Here is an 18396-nt window from a genome sequence, read left to right on the forward strand (position 1 = left end):
GTCTGTCTACGAGTCGGCTGCAGTGGAGAAGTGTCCAAGGCATATGGAGTTTCCCTGAGATGGAAAACGTTTAAAGGTAACCCGTGTTACTGGGGAGAGAAATGCACTAAATGATTTTTTTTTCAGTTGCATTCTTTGCCATACCTTACTGGCCATTCGGATCTCAACCTTCTTAAAATTTATTGCTTTGATTCAGGATTCACCGATCTGAATAAAAAATTCAATACAACTTGACTGGATTGCTTTAAAACATTATTATTAACAAGACCTTGACATTTTTAGAATCATGATGTAACAGTAACATTAAAAATTAAATCATATCAAAAGCGTTTTTGAAAACCAAATAATAATTAGTATGTCAGTCATTTATTACACAGAAAATATTAGAAATATTGATACAACAAAGGATTGGTAATTCAAACAGTCTAAAATAATTGGGAAATGTTACCGTTTTAGTGATGAGACCCTGGAAATCGCAACGTGAAAACAAATCTGCTGGACAGCGAGAACTGCAGTGACCTGATAGTGCCGGGTTTGCCTGGGAAGAGCACTGACGATGATTTGAAGGCTTACTTCTCAGTTTGGGAAGTCAACATGGCACAGGTACTCATTGCTACTCATTAAGATCACTGATATGGGTTTCTTCAAAAAACAAATTTTAAGTGAGTCTTTAATTTTAGACGAAAAGGATTCAAATGGAGCAATCCAGTTATTACTGGTATCGAATGATAGCAATTTCATTCTTCTAAAAAAATAATTACTATTTTTTGTGTACAGCTAACGCCGCAGGCTGCTTTCGATACACAATTAATGAAAATTAAACAAACTAGACGACAATTCACTTTTGTTCATACTTGAAAATGTTGAAGTGTATCCCGATTTATAGAAAGCAGCATCTAATCATAATTCTTAACCATGCACCGTTATGAAACAATTCTGTCATCGCAAAAATGATGTCCCTCGGCCATTATCCACACTTTTAGGGATAATTCACTTTTCAATGTTAGTACATTTGGGGAGGGAGGTAAAAGGAAAACTAATGCTATTTTTCCTTTCTATCTACAGAATTCGATTATGGCAAGTCCTGATAGAGCCATGGTCTGTTTATAAGGTGGCTGCATGGGGGGACATCAGAAGCATATGGTGTTTCACTGAAATGGAAACCTTTCAAGCCATAAAAGGTAACTCATATTATTGCGAAGAATAGTACACTAAAGTCATTTTCGTATCTTTCAAATATTTTTAGATAAAGCCCTAAGCCACATTAATTTTACAGCTTACTTTCACAATTAAGGTAGTGTATCTTCACCTTGACCCACTTCTGGAATGAAAAATATTAGTGGGTTGGGTGGGAGGAAGCGGTAAATGGGGAAACTAATGTCTTCTAAATTTCTGCTTTGAAGTTGAGGCAGATAGCATTGGCGAGCGCCTAATGGTCCACTTTTGCGATGTTAAAATGGAGAAAGCTATATCAGCATATGGGATTTCAAAAGCCCTTGTCTAGTTGTGATACCATTGGGATATAGGACCCTTTAAGGTAAGTTATGGGCGAGGGTAGAGGGTGAATCATTAACTTAATTTGTCATTCATTCTGTAGATATTACGAATCATATGTCAAAGCAAATTCAACAAACTGGACATTTTGTGCAAGGTCTTACACACAATTGTTTTAAATTAGACTGTTTGGAAACTGTTGTCTAGTCACTAAATATAGACATTTGTTTTCTATTTACAATTTACTCAACGAAATCCATATAGCAGACATTTTAGAATCCAAAAACTCTTTTAATTTGTCACAAACTTGAAAAAAAAAAACTCGTGCAAAAAAAGAGAACAAACTCATTTTAGTAGTCAACGCCCTTTTCATTTGTCACAAACTTGCAAAAAAATCACTCATGCAAAATATTTTGACATCCAGCTTTCAGATTTTCATCAGTCTCAATGTGACACATGTGGCGTTGTCACTGGTCTAGAATACTAGGGGCTACTACCCCCCAACCTCGCCCTCAGTGCTGCGGTTGTGGTACTAAGAGGCCATTGTACAAGTGAGCGTGTTTTTTCATCTCTTTATGTTGTTCAGATCGTCAAGCGTTTTCGTGATTCATATGCCTACCTTTATCCCTCTTATTCTCTAGTCACTTTCTTTTTGTACAATGTTAACACTCTTCTAAATCATAATGTGGATTTCTTGTGTTGTGTTCTAGAAGTGGGATGAATGAAATAAGAAAATTAATTAATCGCGTAAAGGACCAAAACCTTGTGAAACATCAAAATGATTACTAGTTTTAATTGTGTGTAAATACCAGTGACATACATGTTCAAAGTTGAAAGTTTTCAATCGCTTTTCATACTTTTTTGTAAACAAGTTGCATTCTATTTGTAGGCTACATGTACGAAAGGGCAGTTTTCCAGAAATAATGCCCAAACTCGGATGCCATCAATCCTAGCCTAAAGTCCAAGACGTGAAACACTTAATGGCGTTATCAACTATCCCCTGGGGTCACTTTCATTGATGATCGGACGTCCTAGTTGTCTTGGTTTTTAAGGACACAGCTTGTCTGCAAATAAATTTAGAGAATGTGGAATGGTTATGAAGAGCGATATACTGAATGTAAGAGGAATGCAAACTAATAATGTACTCGAGTCTTTTGGATATTGATGATATTTGCAATTCAAGGGTCACGGATGAGTCGGCTGTGATTGCATATAGTACGTTTTATATTTTCACTTTTATTGCAATAGCTTACGAGAAAGCTGAATTTCAAGATGATCATTCATAATTCTATTAATGTTCAATTGAATAAGATGAATTGTGGTTCTGTATTAAAATTTTAAGTCTTCCTCCACAGGTATTATAATTATTTTAAAAATTAAATTGAATATGCAGATGCGTTATCCACATTCTAAGTGCAGATAGGTTTTCGCTCACAAAACATTGGTATCACCACCACTTATGGTCATCTGTGTTTTATTTCAATCTTAGTGATGTAGTCAATTTTCAAATTTGTGCTGTTGATGATGTGGAGTTGTTCGTCAGTATAGCGTTTGAGAAGATCATAATCCGCACACTAATCTCAACTAACCCTCACATCTTTGTAAAATCTGACTTCATGTAAATGCTTTTACATGAAGAGGTTTTACATTGATAGATTGTGCAAAACATATAATGAAATATTTTAGTTTGAGAAAATATTTCATTATATTTTTTGTACACAGTCTGCTCCTCGTGGGGGATGGCTGGATGCATTCAGGCATCTCTCAAGATAGAGGATCGCACATTACTAATATCACTAATATTATGATTTTCTCAAGTGTTATAGTTGACAAATATATCCAATTCATCACATATGCACCTTTTTTCTGGATCGAAAAATTCTTTTTGAAATTTACATGGACGGCCATTAAGTGTAATGTGAGATCTGAAATATTTCAAAGCAAGCTTGCTTTAATCTTTACTTGTATTATAAAAGTACAATGTAGTTGCGATTGCAGGGTAAAATTACATTTGAGAAACTTATTTTAAACCGAGTTTTATGTCCAAGTTTAGTTTAAATCATAGGTGTTTGGGTAATGATCATATTACCTGAACTTTTTATTTTTTATCATTAAAAAGAACTATATTCAAGTTTTGATGGATGCTTTTAGTTGTAAAAGGGTTTAGTCACTATTTATGACTTCATCTCCCTAGATATAGTTTAAATTAGGCTGTTTAATTGTGTTAAGATCCTAGTAAATGTTTTAAATGGCGTCAGTACCTCTTTCTGTGGAAATTACTTTAGCAAATTCTTGTGCTTCATCTTGTGTACCAGTATAGTGTATATAGAGAAAAGTTTGTAGTCATGAGAGTTTTTTCAGCTGCACCATGCTGTCTAAAACGGGGCGATATTCTTGAACTGTAAGGCGCCGTCCCAATAAAAAACTGAAGTTATCATGTTATAAAAATTGAAGTATCCGGGCGTGGGCACTTTCCCGGCATTCCCCACGAAGGGTTTAGACGGGTTTTTCCCCACGGCCCGCAAGCATCGGGTACCAGCTTACTACCACAAGAGCAGCATTATAGGACTGTATGCGGTCTGATGTTACATGATAAAGACAGGAATGGAAATCTTATACTTTAAATAATACTAACATTTATTGATTTATTTCGTTTACATGATTCATAAATGATTGCTAAAGCACTTTTGAAATTGAATGTTACTGTATATAATAGATTAATAAAAAATATATTCTGTAATTTTTTTTTCTTTTTGTTCAATAAAAAAAACCGGAAGGCCTGTACAGATGGCAAAATAATCACCAGATTTGTGAATTAATGTTAGTGGAGTTGCCTGCATGTGCACGCGATTCGTTTAATTGTCAGTCGAAATTGTCTTCTATTCAATTGCCCCTTATTTCGTTTAAACTTTTTTTAACTTTGGCGCTTTCTGTCACTCCGGTTTCTTCCATAAAACCGGCAATGTCCAGATAATAAATTGATTTTTTTTTTGGTTCTAAAAATAAAACTGCGGCGTTGAGGAACTTTTTTCTCCGGAAATAACTCGAGCCGATACCTAGACTTTCCTGAGTCGGATTACAGCCCCTAGAATTAACTATCCTAAATGAATAAGAACTCAAATCCTCTTGATGTTAGTGAAGGGGTACATTATATATAGGAGCGGATTCAGGATTTTCTAGAGAAGGGGTTCGTTTTTATTGATCCCCTCACCCCACCAAAAAAAAGCACTTTTTAAAATTCAATGTATTGACGGAACGATTCAAGTTAAGCATTAAACAACTTAATTAAAGATTAATATATTAAGATTAAGCTCATTAAATTCACGATGAAGGACTCGGATATTTTCGTATCCGTGGCTAAATGAAAATGAGGTCCGTTGCCTGTAACAAGAATGGGTATGGGTTCCTATTGAAAATGTGGACTTGGAGCAGACAAAATCGATAATTGCTGAAAGAACGGCGACTCTCTAGTTTTATACAGGAATCTTCATGAACTTCTTCATTTCTCCACTAAGAATTCTCAAATTTATTTATTTATCTATTTTTTATTTTGCTCTGTTTTGTTTAAAGAGAGAAAGGAATAGCTGAAACTACAGCGTGGGTGATTTTGCGGTTTTCTTTTTGTAAATTTATCAGCTTTACCAATGTATTATTTTCCACTGAAAAAATGGCGCCAAAAATGTGATTTTCTAAAAATGAGACTCTATCGCGTGCATAAAGCATATTATCAATTTTTGTCTGTCTTTATCAATATCACATATCCGTTTGCCTACAGAGGCTGAAAAGTAGAATGGGGCGTACGAGGCCCGCTGAAACTGGGGTGAAGAATTATACGCAGTATGTCGGCGAATTTTGTCAGCGTTATTTGATCGGAGAGATGGTGTCGACAGTGACTGCGATGAACAAACAACGACAACGTGATTTGTTTATGCCAACGCAATAGTAAATACAACTTTATTTATTTGTCTAACACAATTACAAAACGAAATCATGCCGAATGAAGCAAACTAAATTTACAAATGATGATCAATGCAATTGATTAACTTGTGAGGTGGCCTTTCCGGAGCAATAATACAACTAGAACCCTGTATGCAACGTAGAGGAACACAAGATGGACATTTACTTCTTTCATCAAAGGGTAATTACGTCACCCGATACACGATACTGACAGAGAAGTGAGAGGGGGCGGTGAAAGAATCCACGTTGCTTGTCACCCATGGCCATCTCAATGTCACCCTTGCCTTTGGTCTCTGTTGCTTGGGCTCTATTTTGCGTGTGCTGGGAGTAGCCCATGTTAATTCATTGCCAGCTGGAACTTTGATTTTCTGTGACCTTTGCCGTCTGAAGCCTTTAATTTAAATTGCCTCCCGCCTTAACTTCCTGGTTTCTTTATTTCCTGGTGCCTTAATTGCCTGGATTCTTTATTTCCTGGTGCCTTAACTTCCTGGTTTCGTTATTTCCTGGTGCCTTCATTGCCTGGGTCCATCATTTCCTGACTTTTATCTTTACCCTTTGATGTTTGTGCTTTCCGGTGCCTGGTGCCTTTATTTTCTGAAGTCTTTCTGTCTGGAGCCTTCATTTTCATAGGAATTTATTTCCCGGAACTTGCACTTCCTGCTTTATTTATTTCCTGCATGGTGCCTTAACTGCTTGGTGCCTGAATTGCCTAGGCCCTTTATTTCCTGGGACCGCCACTGCCTGGGGACTGATTTAATTTGGGATCTTAACTGCCACACGATAGAGTCTATAACTTGGCCAGTATTACCAATGGAGGCGAGGGTGGTAAGCTCCTTATAGAACTTCATGCAAAAGTAATTTATGGAAAATATCAAAGAATCTCCAAACATTTATTTGTGACCATATAAAGTTTTCAAATAAATATTCATATAAAGTATTATGTGAGCGGTAATGTAGTGCGTTTTACAAACAGTGCCGATTTAGAATAAATGATTGCCTACGCATATCTGTCCTTAAGTCAGAAAATAATATGTAGGCTGTTTCAGGTACACAAATACCAACAAAATCGAGTGCTCATGGGAGAACAGAAGGGTATTTCTTACTGTCAAATCAAACAAAATTAAATAGTAATAAATTCCATGAGGTATTTCCAAAAAGATTCATGGGATAAATTGTAAAAAAAGTGGCACTTAAACTGTAACCTTTTTTGTATAACTTAACATTATTAATACTGTTACAGTTAAATGTCTCCATGTACATACAAAATGTTTGGTGTTTGGCATTATGGAGCATAATTAGCCTAAAACAGCTGTTTAGACAACACAATCTATTTCATTAAAAAGCTAAGCTTTAACTAGTGAGTCCCCATCGTCTTTCTGATAATTCGGGTAGCTGATGACCCTAAATTTTCAGTCTAAAACACCACCCGTGTGAACGCAATTACATTGCTTAAGAAAAAGAAAAGACATTAAAAACAAACAAAAATACTATAACTTAATAAGCACAAAAAACAAAACAAAACAAAGTAATAAGTCCAAAAATGTTGCATTTACTGGGTAGGGACGCCCACTTTCATCCTATGATTCCTCATCGCGTGGGCGTGCCAGTCCAGCTCTTGCACCATCTCCAGCGCACTCTCCCGCATGCGCTTGTTCAGCGGTTCGCCGTCCGCGTCGATGGCCTCGTGCACTTGCGGGATGCCGAAGATACTGGGGACGCTCATGCAGCCGAGAACTCCGAGAAAACTGCGCAGCTGCATGGCGGCTCTGACCCCAGCTGTCTGACCTAGACACGAATGAAAATAAGATATAAAAAATTTGACCATTTTTAACAATTCTTCAATGTTACTGAGAGAGAGAGAGAGAGAGAGAGAGAATGTGTGTGTGTGGGGGGGGGGGGGAGGGGTTAAACATTCAGATATCAAATAGCGGCCGGGCGATCTACCATACCCGCCCACCCACCCACCCCCAACCCAATTACTGTGCTTGAGATGTGGTGAGAAAAAATGTGTGTTGGGGTAGATGGACGGCAAAACCCAAGCCGCTAAAACCCATCCCCACCTCCCGCTCTTGGTTGAGATTTTCAACATCATGTTAACATTGTGTTAAGTGAGCCTTTCAACTATTGCAATCACCACTCCAAAACAAATTGCATGTCATTTTTTTCGACTCTCTTACACTATGTTTATTCTGTTGTTTCTTCCGCAAGAATGCTCATTGAAATCGTTTTAATGCAGCAAGACTATGGTAATGATTTGGGAGTGGTGTTATACATTTGTACTTAAAACAACCCCCCCCCCCCTCCCACACACACACACAGAAGAATCGCAAAAATGACCACTCACCCGGAGAATAACTGACAATCCCGCTCGGCTTATAGGCGTACACTGACGGGCTAAAATGGTCCATCATATTGGACAACGCTGGCGGGATGCTATGGTTATATTCGGCAGAGACGACCACAAAGGCATCAGCCTCCTGTATCTTGGCGTTACAGTCCTGTAGAAACTGGGGCGCGTCTGACGGATCATCATAATGGTGAAAGGCCTTCTTTAGCAATGGGAAGTCGATCTCTTTTGGATCTGGAGGAGAAGGGGGGATGGTACTATTAGAAAGAGGCGATATCAAATGAAAATTGACCTCGTCTGCTCATAAAAGTGTATTGTAATTAATTAAAATGGTCCGCTTCTGTTTTATATTTACCAAGATAGTGAGTCAAAATTTAAAAAAAAAAAAAAAATAAATAAATAAATTAACTGAACATTTATAATAGGCGTAAGATGCAAACATTTGAACTTATTTAGAAAAAAAATTAATTTTAGTTTTTCTTATAACCAGTGATCGTTGAGTAATTGTTTAAGAAATGCAATGAGAACTAAAAATTTAAACTGGTAGAATAATTCTGGAAAAAAATAATAATAACACTTATATTCTTAATTTAATTGGCAAATATGACATTTAAAAAAAATACATCTATAATTTTAATCATTTACCCATGACTTCCACTTCGTGGTCCGTTTCCTCCAAGATTTTTTTCATGAAGATCCCGACACGTTCCCCAATACGGTTTTCCCGCACGGTCCCTAGGAACATGATAACTTTAAGCTTGTTGACGGCCATCTTAGATCCCCTATATCCGCAGAATTCTGACTGAATTGGAATAAAAAAGAAACCAGTAATGAAAATGACGGCGATCGGGATAGTCCTACTTAACTCATTTCGGTTTGCTCCTGGGCATAAGAGTATTTGCATAGTTGGCTTTTTTGGTATTCGGCTTCCGTCGACCTCTTTCTTAAAGCTTCCACTGGCGTATGTAGCTGTAATTAAACATATCATTTCATAACGGATCTCATTAATATCAGAACAGATCAACGGTAAATATATCGTTATCCAAATTTGACCGTATTTGGACAAGTGCTATTCTTCAATACCCTCTACCAGATTGATTTTTCACTAGATATTCGCAGATATGTCTCTGGCTAATTCGTGACACACGGAGAAATGTGCACATAATTAATCTACGGACCTGGTGGAGAGCAATTTTTTTAACATGAAGCCACCTGTACACACTTTTGTGGGCCCTATCTTTTAATTCTCTGTGAAAAATTAAAAAAAAACTTCGCTTGGGAATACAGACAATGTGGAGAAACCGTTTCATTGCTTTAAGAGAAGTTATAGAAACTATAGTACGTTGGTAGTTTTGTGCAATATATAAGAACAAATAAAAATTACGCATGACCAAAAACTGTTTTTTTATATTTTTGTAAGTTTATTTTTCATATCCAAATTCCCTAAAGTTACCCCATGAGTTTCAGGGTTACTGTTACCTAGATTTACAACTACTGGCTGATAGTAAATAGATGAGTTTCCAAGAAGGGAGCTTTTAAACTAGGGGTGAGCGATAACTGATAATGCCTTTTCAGTTTTTTAATCGTTTGTATCAATTAAGATTCTAAGATTTACCGGAGTGACAGGAATGCTAGCCCGCTTGGGACCGTAGTTCGTTTTTCGTTGCTTCGTACAGGTGACGTTCGTTCCATATTCTGACCTTCTGACTCCGATACTTCCGACTTATCCTAACCTGTACAGATCATATATAACGGGAACCCGGACTTCCATACCTGTCAGCATTTACGATTGCCAGAAAGGGAGATTCCCTCGCACGCCCTATGTTCCCCACCCCTACACACACACACACACACACACACACCCACACACACACACACACACACACAAAAAAAAAAAAAAAAAAAAAAAAAAAACGTGACTAAAGTCACCTCAGCAGAGAGAAATGTCTGGCAGATCGGGAAATTTTTAGTCTGAATCGGGAGACTTCCTACTTGATCGTTATATTCTGGTTGTTTCCTTTATTTCAAAGGTACTTTAAGGTACTTTAATTGAGAGAGAGAGAGAGAGAGAGAGAGAGAGAGAGAGTGGGAGAGAGCACGAGGGGGGGGGGGTGTCACCGTATGCAAATATCAGGGGCGGATCCAGAAATATTTTCTGACAGTCTTTCAAATTATCTTTGTTGTTCCATCCTCAATTTTTGACCGTCTTCCGACAGAAAATATTACGTACCCATCAATGTAAACTTGAAAATCTAACCGTCTTCTAGAAGACCCAGAAGACGGCCTCAATTAATCCGCCCCTTAATATATAGCCAGGTTTAGAAAAGCGATGCAATCTACATGTATTATACTGCTTCAGATCTGAGGCGTCTCACGGTTTAGTTATCGTGATAGATCTCCACTCCTCATGTTCATTGATATCCCAGCTGTACTGTTAGCAGGCCTAATGTTATCATATTATTATCATTCGATCCTTAATTGACATTGATCTTGATCTCTGTATCAATGATAACCTATTAAATCTTGTGTAATTATACTTTATAACCTTAACCTTGTTTTTGATTTGAGTTCGGTGACTTGTACTTGTAGGTTCACGGGGCCTGGTGATTTATATATTCACGTACATGACACGTTAAAAGATAAATAAAAACTGTACTATAGTAGGGGTGTACCGGGTATATATATTATAATGTCACTAGAAATTATTTATAATGTAAAATATTTACTCTTATTCATGAAATGGTTGCGCAATATAATAATAATTATTATTATTATTATTAGTCAAATATGTTTTAAATGTTAATTTTGGCGAAAGGTCCACCTGTCCTCATGAGTTCCAATTCAACTGCGAATTTAGACAGTTTCTATTTCTTTTATTGAAAAACATGTTTAAATTAATCGGAACCAATGGGTTCACGGTTGTTGTTTTAACTTTGTTTGGGTTCATTATAAACTGGAGCGTGCATCGACCTTGCATTGTTATAGCAACAGAATAAAATTGTAAACACCGCCACCAAAAACTAGGTCAAAGAAGACGAGCCCAAACCGAATTGCCTTAAAATCCATTAACACAAAAATCAATTAACGTTTTAGTAACACAAGAGAAACATCTATTCAACCAGTAGATTGTCTTCGTAATGCAGTTAACCTAGAAAGTCAGTGGGAAAGTCAACATCGCATAAATTTATTACAAGTCAATGGTTCATAAAAAACCTATCAGTTCATTTTCTGTGACATTAGTCAAGTCGTGGTTTGTGATAATGACAGGTGCACTATAATGACCTTTCAATTTCCCCCGTCAAAACAGACCCAGGCAGTCGCCATTCCGCATTCTATTTCAAACCATTAGTTTCCCATTTAGAGCCAGATCTGTTCTAATGCCCGCGGGACGAGGAAATTGTTCATTTTGGCCGTTAGATCGAAGGGAATTATTATCACCCGGGATAATTAGCGCAGGCGCATCGAGTTGTTTACGACTCTGAACCTAGATCACGTGATGCGAATATGGCTGCTGCCTTTCAGTAAAGAGAACAACACAGCCGCTGCAAGATTAATATAGATTTTTCTCCGGTTCAGGAATCGCGAGACCTTGTGTGCTTCAAGTCTGACCAGCCTCCCCTTAATCTTTTCATCCAGGGGCGCTGAGGATTTTTCCTTTCGCTGGAACATTTTGATCGGGCGTTTGTTATTGAGAGGGCAAGCTCTCTGGTGCGCCGACTCTCATTCATAAATTCCCGTGTGTAACATGTTTATCGGCGCCAGAAGGTACAAGGAAGAAGTTGTGTAATAAACAGACTCACGGAGGAGAAGGTGAAGGTGATTCAAAGGCAGGATGGCGTCCACGGACTCGGGGGATATCCGAAAGCAGGGATATTTGAGGAAATTAAAGGTGAGACTCGAGAAAAACAAGGGCCGTACGATACACATATGTAATGGAGTGAATGGCAGGTTCAAATTGCACCCTGTGTGTCATAGCGTAGAAATGTTCCTTTAACCTCCAAATCACAGGGTGACATAGTTTTACCGTGTAGATTGTACCGAGTAACCCAGAAAAACATATATAACGATAAAAACAGATTGAATCAAAATTCCAGGTACTACTACTAGTACTCGAGTACTGATGGAGACGTTTCATTCATCCTTTATTGCCAGCACGTCCCTCTGTCTGTCATCCCGTCTATCTGTCTGTCTAGCTATCTATGGACATGTATATACACATACAGCACTGGAGTATAAGCCCATTGATAAAAAGTGAATTGTTCCTAAAGAAAAAAGCCTAAACCTGTTTTTTGCTAAGTACTCATGATTATGTGAGACATGGCATTGAGCCAATCATCAAAGAGCCGTTTTTTTTTTATCCTTCATTATAAAGAGACAGTGAATGTTTTATCATGTAAGCCGATTGTCCTCTCGGTGTATTAAGTACTCTGTAGTTTTTTTCCCTCCAAGTCTGATGGAAATGGCAAATCCCCTCCCCCCCCCCTGCATTCTGGTATTTACATATATGTTAAGTACATGTGATTTGCATATATGTGTTTAAGGTATATTAATTAATCACCATTATTATAATTATTATTGAATAATTGATACTGTTAGTATTTTTGATTGATTGATTGGTCTGAAGAAACTGTGGTTCACCTAAATTAATATGTTTGTTCACATGTTCACTTTTCTGGAAGCTTAATACAGTGTCATCAGAAAAAAAAAAGTTTTTTTATTGGGGATATTTTTTTAACTGCAGATGTTTTTAGATCTTCCTTGAAAAATATCTGCCAAATTGGAAAATGACTTACTCTCTCTCTCTCAGTTAAATATCATATAGCAGTTGCAGGTACCATGTACATAAAATAGAAATCATCAAATCATCATTCCCCTTTGTCATACGAGACTAGAAAACATGACAAAAACCCGTGTGAGGCTTAACTTTTTATTGATTTTGCCCAGAAAGGCATCTTAGAAAACAAAACATGATGAATTTGTACTGTAGCTACACACAATGAACTATAATTTGACGAGACATAAGAGGAAAAATTACCAGTGTATAAATTCTATTGTCTTTTATTTGTTGGCGCACCTCTGTCGCTAGTCTGCCATTATTTCTTATCCCACTCCTTCAAATTCCATGAAAATTGGCTCGACTTTAGGCTAAGTGGTGAGACTGTGGGCTGTCTCTGTAGAACGCATTCAGAACAGGTTGATCTTGGGACAAACAGATCCGCGGACCAAATATGGCAGACACACTTGAAAGCTTGCTGCCTAATCCCCTACTAGGTACTAAATAGATTAGGCAATAAGCTTTCAAGTTTGTCTGTCATATTTGATGTGGATCTATTAGTCCGTGGATCAACCTCTGTTCTGAACGCAGCCTATGATTGTTTAAAGGGATAATAACTCTTCGTTTTGGCCAAAAAAATGAATTTTCCTGGAGTAAACAACAATTTTCCCATACTTACCAATGGTTAATGAATCCATTTTTACATTCAAAGTTAGTCCCTGGTTTTTTCTAAAAAGTTTGTTTTTTTGTTATATAATCTCTTAAGAGATTTTAACAGAGTAAAGCCATCAATGGAGGTCACGTGGTCTAAAGACTAGTTCAGATATCAGAATAATAGCTATAACTGCCGTTTTTGTGGTAAAACAATATATTATATTTCTATGAGTTGTTCACAATGTTTTTATTGTGAAATATAGATCTCATACGAAGAGTTATTATCCCTTTAACATGGGAGACAGATTCATACACCCCATTTCCATAGATTTTTAGATCGATCTATCCCTGTGGGGAGTCTCACTAGATTACTGTCAGCTTGGCCAGCTTAAGTGTCTGTCCCGCCTACTAAAAGCTGTAAGGGGGTAATTAACTATGGTGCGCGCTCGGCTGACTGCAATTTAGTGTGAACCCCCAGGGAGTTAGGTCGATCTAAAACTTAATCTTTAGATCGATCTAAATCTCTGGGAAAGCACCCATAGTGTGACTGTTGTTGTTGTTGTTTTTCATCTTCCAGTAATTGTCCTTCATCACCCTTAGCAACAGTCATATTTATATCTATTTTGTCTCAGATAGGAAATGATGGCCATTATTTCTAAGCTCGTTTCATTTCAGATTTATTTATACCTTAGCCTATCATGAAAATTGTTTAGTATTGTTTTTTATTCTTGTTTTGATGGGATGTAGGTTTTTTCAAAGGTCAACTCAACCCTGGATAGAGAAATTTCATTATCAGAAACCATAGGAAAGATTATAGTTTTGAGGAAGCTTACTAGTACCAGAATGTAATGGGGGTTTATCTGGAATAATCTTTATTTAGTCTTATAGCTGGATGGTTTTGGCCATTTATTTATTTATTTATTTATTTATTTCTGCCTCAAACATGCCAAAAGTACATTTGAACTTTAATTTCCATCTCCCCCCCCCCATTTTTTTAGCTGTAGACAGTATAGGGATTTTTTCATTTGTGATACAGAATGTTAATCCTGTTATTCATTTATCTAAGTCAGAAACTTTTAACAAAATTAATTATGTATATTTGACGGGAAAGGGCTAATGTGTTTTACATCGATCTTCAATGAGTAAATGGTCCAATTTTACATTGTACAAAAAAATAAAAAAAATAAATAAATAAAAGAATGTCAGCAGACCACACCAGGATCTGTTTACAAGTATAGAAATATGATAAGCAATAAATATACAAAAAACAACTGGTGTTATATAAAATTTGGCTCGGGGACTTCATGATGGAGGGAACTTTAGCTGGCATAATAAGTGTTCACATAGGTTAAAAATAGCTAGCTAATATATTGCCACGAAAAGTGAAAGAGGATTTACTTCTCTTTTCCAAATTTTGTTAATTCATGGCTGGAAAGATTTTAACAAAATTTGTTTGAAATTAGGATTCTTTTTCTGTAGGTAGTGGGTCTAAGGGTGGGATTAGTGGGGTGGGGGGTGGGGGGGTTAAAGGTTAGGAAAGGGATGTTTTATTGTGTAAATAATTGTGTAATGGGCGAAGGTTTTACTGGTTGCACGTAAAAGCAGTGGGAAAAGAAAGTAACATGTTACACCATTGTTATAGTAAAGATTCAATTGCATTGATTTTTTAAGTGGAAGAGTGGATCTTGCTTCCTTCACATTAAAATTAATGCTCATCATTTTCTTGAAAACAAACTGGATTTCTATTCCACTTGCTTAGATTTAGTGACAAGTTACCTAGTCCATAAAGTGCAGTTATCTAAGAGTAAGGGTCACATTTTTTTTAATCTCTTAAATTTTGCCCTTGACAAGTTTAGAACGACTATATGTGCCCAAGTAATAAATTTGATTTAAGGTATAAATTGTATCAGAGAACTTAGTAGAGGCCATACTGTCTTGAATGCATAAGGATGAAATTTTGGCAAAAAACACTCTATCAAAAGTAATATTGCTTCTGGTTTTAAAAAAATCAGATTTCTTTTATAATAAATTTGGTGAAAAACAGATATTTGATTCAAAAAAATTCTGCAACCCTTTCATAAGTTTTTTACTTTTAAGATATATTTTAAGTTTTAAAATAAATAAACAAACATACCTGTGGCTGACAAAGTCTGCTGTTTTTTCTTGGAAGTCCTGGCTCTGTAATGACGGTTGAAGAAAATGACCAAGCTATTTATACTATAGATATGAAACTGAAAGTGGGCAATACCATATGTCACCTTAGAGGTCCCTAGCTCTTAGAATTGGGGGTTTCCGTAGGCTCTTTATTTCTTAGAAGTGGAGGTTTCCAGAAGGCCCTTTGTGTGTGTGTGAATGTGTGTGGGTGAATGTGTACGTGTGTGTGTGTGTGTGTGTGTGTGAATTGATGACAATCTGAATATAATTGAAATTGATGCAATATAATTTTCGAAAATCTTTGATGTTTGACAGGACTGTGATAATAATAATAATAATAACAGCTATAATAATCAAGCAATATGTCACTTTTTTTTTAGTCGCATCAACTTTTAAAACAAAGAATCTTTTGTCACAACATCTTTTTACAGTTTTGTTCCAAACTTGGGGGGGGGGGGGGGTCTGGATAAATTGTATATAATTTTTTTTAAAGTCCAAAACGTATACAGTACAAAACAAGGCTGATAAGATTGCGAAAGGGTGAACTTAAGCAGATGGTTCTCAGGTCAAATGTCACAGGGGTTTCCGTAGCTCTTTATATCTGAGAACTGGGGGTTTCCAAGAAGTCGTGTGTATGTGTGTGTGTGAGAGAATCAGTGATAATCAGAAAGTTGAAATTGATGCTATATATTAAAATTTTTTGATGTTTGACAGGTCTGGACTAGTGTGATAATAATAATAATAACAGCAGTAATAATCAAGCACTATTTCACTGTTTTTAGTCATATCAAGTTTTGAAAAAAATCTTTTTTGACATCATTTTTTTGACATTTTTGATACAAACTGGCCAGGGCTAGGGGTCTGGATAAATTGTATAAAAAATTCTTTGAAGTCCAGAAATTATACAATACAGGAGAAGGCCAATAAAATAATCAAACGGTGAACTTAAGCAGGTGTTTTTCAGGTCAAAGGTCACAGAGACTTCCAGCCAGGTTGAAGTTTCTGAGAAATTTGAGAAAATGAAAGTAAAAAAATTCCATCCTATAAAATGCTTGAAAGACAAAGCAACCTACCTGCTATTAACCGGCTGTGGTGTTTTCTTCTAGCACAGGATCCGTAATAAAGGCTCAAGAAAATCACCCAGCTTTTTGTACCATAGATATGAAACTGAAAGTGATCTTTTGAAATTTCCAAGAACTGGAGACTTCCAGGAGACCCTAATTTTGTGTAGGTGCATTGTTGACAATCTGAAAATGGATTTTGATGCTTTATCTTACAATGTGCCTTCCATAGAATTGGTATATAGTAATAATAATAATAATAATAATAATAATAATAATAATTATGAATATCACATCTCTCTGATATTTTTGTCATTTATTTTTGAAAGTGAATTTTTTAAATCATTTATTTCCATTTGCTCAACTTGAGAATGTCTAGAATTAGATGGAAATATAACCAAGTCTTAAATCCAACCCTTACACAAGGGAAAGTTGATTTAATTTTAAAAGGTTGTGTAAACAAAGGTTTTGAGGTCAGCAGGTCAAAGGTCATGGAGTCTTCCAGCCAGGTTGAAGTTCTGTGAACTGAAAGTGAAGGTGAAAGTCAGAGGATACATACTAGTTATTTCTTTATTGAATTTTAGTAGCTAACTTATATTTCAAGGGAATAATGTGATGGATGCAATTCTTTTTATTTATTTATTTATTTATTTATTTATTTAGTCCTGCCTCAGACATGCCAAAAGTAAAATGGAATCTTGAATTTTCATCTTTTTTCCCCATTTTTTAGCTGTAGACAGTATAGGGATTTTTGTTTGTGATACAGAATGTTAATCCCATTATCCATTCATCTGTCATGTAACACGTGTAGCGGAGGCGCCTATGTGTGATGAGATGACTTCTTGAATGGTATAAAATATGCATAAGGGAAAGTTGATTTTATTTTAAAAGGTTGTGTAAACAAAGGTTTCGCGGTCAGCAGGTCAAAGGTCACGGAGTCTTCCAGCCTGGTTGAAGTTCTGTGAACTGAAAGTGAAAGTGAAAGTCAGAGGATACATACTAGTGGGGCCGTAGCGATAGTCCGAAGGTTCAATAGTCCGAAGGTTCATTGGTCCGAATGTTCACTATAGAACCTTCGGACCAATGAACCCTTGATTAAAAAATCGATGAAAATGTTACCACTTTTCGGACCAATGAACCTTCGGACCAATGAACCTTCGGACTATCGAGACGCCCCCATACTAGTTATTTCTTTATTGAATTTTAGTAGCTAACTTATATTTCAAGGGAATAATGTGATGGATGCAATTCTTTTTATTTATTTATTTATTTATTTATTTATTTATTTATTTATTTATTTATTTAGTCCTGCCTTAGACATGCTAAAAAGAACAATTGAAACTATAAATTTCCATCTTTTCCCCCCCCCCCCAATTTGTAGCCGTAGACAGTATGGGGATTTTTTTATTTTCCAATTCTGAATGTTAATCCCGTTATCCATTCGTCTGTCATGTAACACGTGTAGCGGAGGCGCCTATGTGCGATGAGTAATGACTTCTTGAATGGTATAAAATATGCACATCAAGTACAGTTGCTTAACCTTGTAACGAGACACACTACTGAATCACATACAAATTTTTTTTTTTTGTCACAGCACAGAACCTGACAATTTTGCCTTATCACTGGCCTAGTCACTTTTACCAACTTTTAGAGAACTTTCTGTTTCACTTTTGTTTTAATACTTTTGGATTTAAATTCTAACAACTATTTTACAAGTATATACACTTGGTAAAAATGTTTTGCCTTTGTCATTGTTAAATGCACTAATACTGTACTAAATAATAATGATAATGATGATAATTATAGAAAAAAAAACTTTTTTCTTATCAATGCAAATAACCTTCACCCAGTTTCATTAAATACGTCAAAAGTTCAACCTTTTAAGACTTGAAGGCCTATCAGGGTGTTTACTGTGTATATTGCCACATCTGGGACCCCAGCGTTTTGTTTGTTTA

General features: G+C 36.3%; 2 protein-coding genes across 2 annotated transcripts in view; one reads left to right on the forward strand and one right to left on the reverse strand.

Annotated features, from left to right (window-relative positions):
• Positions 1–5439: 5439 nt before the first annotated feature.
• On the reverse strand, positions 5440–16608 carry LOC106181203 (uncharacterized). The gene is made up of 6 exons (XM_086994549.1): positions 16454–16608; positions 15361–15404; positions 8444–8600; positions 7796–8032; positions 7005–7236; positions 5440–6293 (listed from the first exon to the last, which is right to left on the reverse strand). The coding sequence occupies exons 3-6, from the start codon at positions 8568–8570 to the stop codon at positions 6239–6241; spliced, it is 651 nt and encodes a 216-aa protein (XP_086850675.1). The 5' UTR covers positions 8571–8600; positions 15361–15404; positions 16454–16608; the 3' UTR covers positions 5440–6238.
• The window catches only part of LOC106181472 (uncharacterized), a 98099-nt gene continuing 90979 nt past the window's right edge, over positions 11277–18396 (forward strand). Inside the window, exon 1 of the mRNA XM_024077135.2 lies at positions 11277–11687. Within this exon, the coding sequence (XP_023932903.2) occupies positions 11631–11687 (57 nt within the window). The 5' untranslated portion in view covers positions 11277–11630. The remainder of the gene's footprint in view (positions 11688–18396) is intronic.

This window comes from Lingula anatina, chromosome 8 (genome assembly GCF_051362555.1).
Source record: "Lingula anatina isolate TDL-2025a chromosome 8, LinAna3.0, whole genome shotgun sequence".
NCBI classification, from domain to species: Eukaryota; Metazoa; Brachiopoda; class Lingulata; order Lingulida; family Lingulidae; genus Lingula; species Lingula anatina.